Genomic DNA, 6,345 nt, shown 5'->3' on the forward strand with positions numbered 1-6,345 from the left:
AAAAACTAGATTGGATGTTTTTACACCCTCCTGGGTCTGTAATGGAAGACAAACATAGGATCGGACCGAGCCGTAAAGAACTCCAGCCAATCAACATGTTCCTCTGGGAGCACAGAAGGGAGGGGTGTAATTCGATTGACTGCTGAGCTCAAATATCAGCAACCGTCCACCAGAATCACAGACTGCATCTTTAACCAGTCAACCTATTTTCTTTGACTGCTCAGGTCTAGGTCAGGTCAGGTTGTGTTAAGGGTTGATTTGATAAAGTCAAATTCAACAAGGACTGCTTGCTCACAGATTTCAACAGTAAGTTCTGGTGTACAGAGTGCTATACTTTACTGGGTTTCAATGTTATTTTGCATAACATGTATAAATACATTGCTATAGCTCAGTTATAATATAATTATGCAAAGTATTTGTCAAGTATAAGTAAGCATAGTATGACATGCAGTTAATAATATGGCTTGTCACCAATATTATTAGTTGATAGATGTTTGTAAAGTGGTTGCCTTAACGATAAACCAAAGATCCAGAGCAATGGAAAACATACATACTAAACAAATATACTTAAAACAATGGACTGAGAGATTAGTCATGCGTCATGACAACATGGCGTCAGGCCTTACAGTTGCTAGATTGATTGTAGTAGGTCTGCTTGATGGCCTCCTCACTGACATCTGTCCAGAAAATCAGACCCTCAGAGTAGAGGAAGTCCACGGCCGCCGCATCCTCCAAGTCACTGACTACTACCGCCGATTCAGCTCGAGGGCCCTCCGCGTCCACCAGACGCACATCTCGGCGGTTCGCAAAGAGCAGCAGGGGGGAACCTATCAGAATCAGACACAATCATGAGCATCGTGTTTCACACTTGAATGACATTTTCATTCATTTGTTTAGCAGACACTTTTTTTATCAAATCTAGTAAAGATACGATATACCCTTCATCTGTACATATGCACCCCTGCAGCTGAACCTTTGACTTGCTCTACCAGGTAACCAACATTCTGTAGGCAGATCACAATTTATCTTGTTATGTATGTACTTCCATTGTTGTTTCATGACTTAAGCGACCTAGCCTGACTTTGCTGAAAAAACATTGGCTGAAAAGCCTGAGCTCTGAGTTCAGGTAGGTTCAAGCACACATGATAAGATCAGAGAGAGAGACGCGGCGGCGGACACAATGACTGTGGCTGAGGAGGGCTGTGGGTTGGGGTGCTGCGCTGTGGTTTACCAGCATGCCAGTTTACTAAGCACCATGTCACCATCCAGTCGTGGCTTTTCACCACAACGGCCGGCTGCTCAGAGATGACTTCTCCATGTCTCGGTGCTTCAGTGGCACACAGAAATGACGCGGAGATGGCTCACAAACCTTTGCCACACTGTTTCTGGGTCTGTTCATGTCTTTCTAATGAATGTGGTTACTTTCTCAAGAAGGTCACAGAAACAGGCTGTCAGCAGCGTGGAATGATACAAAAAATCTTCTTCTGACAGGTGAATAATCTTACACCTGGTCCTCTTGGACAGAGATGTCTAAATCAATACTGAGTTTATTTTAAATGGACACAAGCTAGCAGTCCACAACACCAAAAACACATAATAACATCCTGTAAGAGAGCTTCAGTTTTGCACTCATTAAAACCAAGCAATTGACAAAAAAACAGTATAACTAAATTTACTTAAATTTACAACATGACAAAACTGGATTTTGGAATATAACTTAGAGTAGTCTTTAATAAAATTGAGAGGTCAAGCCACCGACTGTTCCAATCTTTCCAGCTCAGCATTTCTCTTTCTCTTCTAAACTTTGGTGAATTTCTGCCTCGTAGAATAACTACCATAATTTAATAATAGAGAAATATAATTTTTAACACTCCATGGTTCCCAAGGTGGTTGCTCAACAACACTTTCTGTACACACGATCCTGAGCCAGAAGTGAGTGAATACGGCGAGAGTGCGTGTGTGGGTTTTTATGGGAGGCTAAACTAGAAAATCATCTACGAGGAAAAAACAAAGGCCGGCTAACAAAGTTGTGGCTCCTTAATGCTACAACAAATTAGAGCAGATTGTTTTTCTCACATACCACAAGAGTGGCACAAATGGACCAGACAGTTAAAAACTGTGCCGATCACACTGTTCATCAAGTGTGACTGTACCACAAGAGGTTACCATACCATCCACATGCTTAAGTAACTAGAATGCGTTTCGTGAACGAACTGCGAGAGTGTGCTTGCTCTGTGTCAGTGAAGCACAGGTGCAAGCCAGTTTAATGACCCTATTATGATGTCATAATGGCAGAGTTCTGCCATGCAAGTCTATGGAGAAAAAAGGTGATGGAAAAAGAGGAATAAAAAAGGAGTGGCAAGGAGTACCGCCACGAAAAGTCATAGCAGGTTGCACCGGAATCGGGCCGGACGTTTCGGTGTTTGAACGGCGTCTGTACCTCGAACGTGCGAGGAGTAGTTAGCGTTACAAAAAACGGGGAGAATAAAGAAAACTTGACAACAACAATACTGTGCTTCCCTTCGGGCAAGCACACTAATTACTCAAAGTAGCCTTCTATTATTTCTGTATAATGACTGAAAATCTGCTTGTGCAGTTATTCCATCGTGCAGGTCAGCCCAGTGTCGGGCTGAGGAGAGAGATGCTGCTCTAGAGGCCGCTGTCTGGTGCCTGTGGGGCAGGGGGCAGTGGGGTTGGATGAAGGAAGGGATTCTGACACCTCATCCTCCAGAGGATGCCAAACAGTCAGGATTAAAAAGATGAACCCCATCCCAACAGCTGCATCTCTTTATGAGATCACACAACTCTGTGTCTCTCTCTCTCTCTCTCTCTCTCTCTCTCTCTCTCTCTCTCTCTCTCTCTCTCTCTCTGGGCTGAGTGCAGAGACCCTCTTTCAGACCGACAACAGCAGCTTGGTCCTAAACAACCGCGACTGCCTTCTTGACACGGCCTCTGGCAGAAGCTCCCTCCCTCACTCCCTCTCTCCCTCTCTCCCTCTTTGGGAGTTCATCTGAACCATTCAGCGTCAAAGTTGCCAAAAACAAATGTAAGATTCATAATTAATAAAAACTACACCTCGAAAACATAATTTACTCTCTAGTCTAGTGCACTCTACAGCAGCTCCATTTCTCCATGTCCTTCTCTGCCTGTTGAGCTGCCTCTTCCAACACTCAAGCCCCACACTTGCCCAGCTAACCTTCACTCCCCCAAGTGAATGGACTTGAAGCCTCTCAGCTCAAGAGCCTTGAATGTGCATACAGCAGGCAGGCCGCAGATGAGCCTTGAAAGGTCCTTGAGAAAGGCCATGCATACCACTGCAGAGCCGGACATAAAGCCCTATCTGAGCTCACCTAGATCCCAATTCCTTCAAATTATGCAATTACTACTGGTATATTGACACTACAAAAAATGTTATCAAGGTCCTGTCACTAAAAAAAAAAAAAACCTACATAGACCTTTGACCTGAACTGGAAGAAGGGCCTGCTTTACTTCTCTGGTGAAAGTTAATTCCATGTGACTTTTCAGCTCTTGCCAAACACCAGCTTTATCAGGCATCCCTGAAAGGAGAGTGTGGAGCACCTGGATTCACTGGGTTTGGCCTTTGTGGGGAGAGAGGGCGCACAAAGGAACAGCTGAGGAGTCTGAGCTTGTCACCAGGATTAACAATCCCTCTGCGGGGAGGGGAGAGTTAGGGGCCGAGGGGTGGGGGAAAATAGTGTGTGTGTGTGTGTGAGGGGGGTGAATGCCAATATGAATAATGTCCAGAATGACAGGCAAAAGGTCCCCTAAACACTCAGTCACTAACTCAAATGTGTAGTTCTCTCTCTTTTGGTCTGTCTTTGTCTACTTCTTTATCCTTTTGTGTCATTTTGACCAACGGCCCTGTGATTTTGGGCCTCATTGGGGAGTTCTTGTGGACGTATGGAGTGTGTCAAGGTGCTTGGGAAATGATGATGTGGGGATGAGGATTTCATAAGTGAACAGTGATAGCCTCCCAAGGACATCTCAGTGCTTCTTGCAAAACTTTTCCATCTATGTACAAATATGTGCTGTTTTTTGCAAGAGAAATATATAAATAAACAATCTGTTTTTACTACAGGAATGGTTCAGCATTCCAGATAAACATCGCTTACTTGACCAACACTTTCAGACACAACCTGGGAAATACATAAAACAGATCATGGTAAGATGTGAAGGAAAGTGAAAGGTTCAGAAAAAAACTAATTCAGGGAAAATTGGGTAATCAAGGCTATTCTTCCATTTCACAAAAGCATCTTACAAACATGCCCATTGGCTCTATCTGAGTTCACTATTTTGCCAACAGGTTAATGAAAACATCAACAACTGTTATTACTTATTATTAATATTATCATATAGCCTGTAGCTTAAAGCTGTAACAGACCTTCCTATTTTGCCAAAAAGTTACATTAATTGTAGCCTGCTAGCCTTTAGATATCTAGGACTAGATTCCACTCAGTAATGTGTTTGACTGGAGCACAGCGGCGACACTGAGTGCTTCAGTCTTGTTGTGAAGCCTGTATTTCACTTCAATCTTTGTAAAGTTCTATGTGCTTGTCCCCAATAGTGATAGTGTAGAAATACATTCTGACATGCAGCCTATTTCATATTACGCTATATTAGATATGGATTTGCATCACTGTGGACTTTAAACGGTAGGGGAAATAAATCTAATTTTTAACCAAAATTTTAAAAGGGAAACAAAACCGTGCTCCTTGGATTTCATTTATTTTATCCAGAATCTGGACATTCCAGGCATAGGTTAGTACTGCTGGTTCCACTTTCCCTATCTTGGAGCAGTGAACTTTGAATCCTAGTCTCACCCAGTAAAAAAGGCTTCTCACTGATCTCGAAATTAGCTGTTGATCAATACAAATCTGCATTTGTCTATACCTTAATTGTGCAAACGACCATTTAAATGTGATTTTGAGGAGAATATAGTTATGCCAAATAATTCGTCCAGTGATAGTCTACATTCACGAATAGAACATGAAATAACTTGTAAAGTATTTTCGAAGCAATCCATTATTTAATTAGCGTCCAATGGTAGACTACGATAGGCTATTTGGCACCGCATCGAAAATAAAAGAAAACATCACTCCATAATGTCCAAAATTCACTCAAATCTATCATATAATATAGACGGCATCATTTCAACTTTTAGTTTTAGCCTACTGTTTAACACTGCATTATTGTGCTATTTGAGGCACTTCACATTGGGCTACTTTACTGGTTTAACTTCTTAGGATTCTATGACCATTTGACAAAGTTTTTTTTGCCTTTTACTTATTCACTTTTGATGACATGGAAATCACGGATACACGAAAATCATTCACATCCCTTCACCCGTAGCCTACTTTTTTGTCTGATTTAAAAAATCCATCCAAAAGAATCTTTTCTCTCTGACACCCGACACTGGTGATCAGTCCTAACGTTACTGCACGAAGGCCTCTGCTGTAGACATTCCAAATAGGTCCTTACAATTCGCTGTAACAACCTACATAACAAAACCAAATATCTGACCTATTGCGTTTGAAATACTTCGTCAAAAAGAAAAAGTCTAAAATGTTCCTATTGCCGACTGCTTATAAATACTTGTAACATATTTGAGCAAGTGAACTCCCGCGACAAACAGCAGGGTCCCGACACATACACACAGGCTACTTGAAGAAAAGGGACTAAACACATGTAGGCTACTCTTCAAGTAAGAAAACTTAGTCGAAAGTAACATGTATAACAAATCACGTTCCAAAAGTTACGTCAAAAAGACTTTCAACTCATCAACCAACTACATCCAGTTTCCTGTGCGTTTTTCGACAACGCTACCACTGGAAGTTTGTGAAATCGTGTTAAATTGTCTTACTTATAACTTCGACCATAATCTGAACAAAAAAGTATTTCACTTACCATGGACCACGAACAGGCTACTGTAAAGCAGTAATTTCAGCAATAAAACCTCCATTGCAAGGGCGCCCAGCTTTAATTCCATAAGTCTAACTCCATTCTTCGAGTTATTTGGCCAAAAGTAAAGTTTAAATCCTAATGGGTGGCTCAATCGACACTTTTGTTCACGCAGCTATTCTGATAGCGGAGAGGCACGGAGGGGAATGACAGCGGAAACTGGCTGACGTCACCACATAGGTTTGTATGGACAGCACTTCACCTATTGCATTCACCGTGCACGTAGGAGAAAATGGATCTTAAAACATATATATCCTTTAAAATGTCTTTGTTGAGTTCCGTTAAGAGTACGAAGCATATTATCGTCGATAGGCAATTTATACCCCCTCCCACAGTTACCCACAAATAGTTTGTCACGTTTAACTA

General features: G+C 41.9%; 1 protein-coding gene across 4 annotated transcripts in view; it reads right to left on the minus strand.

Moving 5' to 3' along the window:
- Window positions 1-6,067, minus strand: part of lrp5 (low density lipoprotein receptor-related protein 5) — a 58,049-nt gene extending 51,982 nt beyond the window's left edge. For all 4 annotated transcript variants that reach the window (XM_080842657.1, XM_080842655.1, XM_080842656.1 and 1 more), the window contains exons 1-2: window positions 5,926-6,067; window positions 627-827 (exon numbers count right to left, since the gene is read on the minus strand). In XM_080842657.1, coding sequence (XP_080698783.1) covers window positions 627-827; window positions 5,926-6,007 — 283 coding nt within the window. In that variant the 5' untranslated portion in view covers window positions 6,008-6,067. The remainder of the gene's footprint in view (window positions 1-626; window positions 828-5,925) is intronic.
- Window positions 6,068-6,345: the final 278 nt, after the last annotated feature.

Source organism: Sprattus sprattus (genome assembly GCF_963457725.1).
Source record: "Sprattus sprattus genome assembly, chromosome: 7".
Lineage (NCBI taxonomy): Eukaryota > Metazoa > Chordata > Actinopteri > Clupeiformes > Clupeidae > Sprattus > Sprattus sprattus.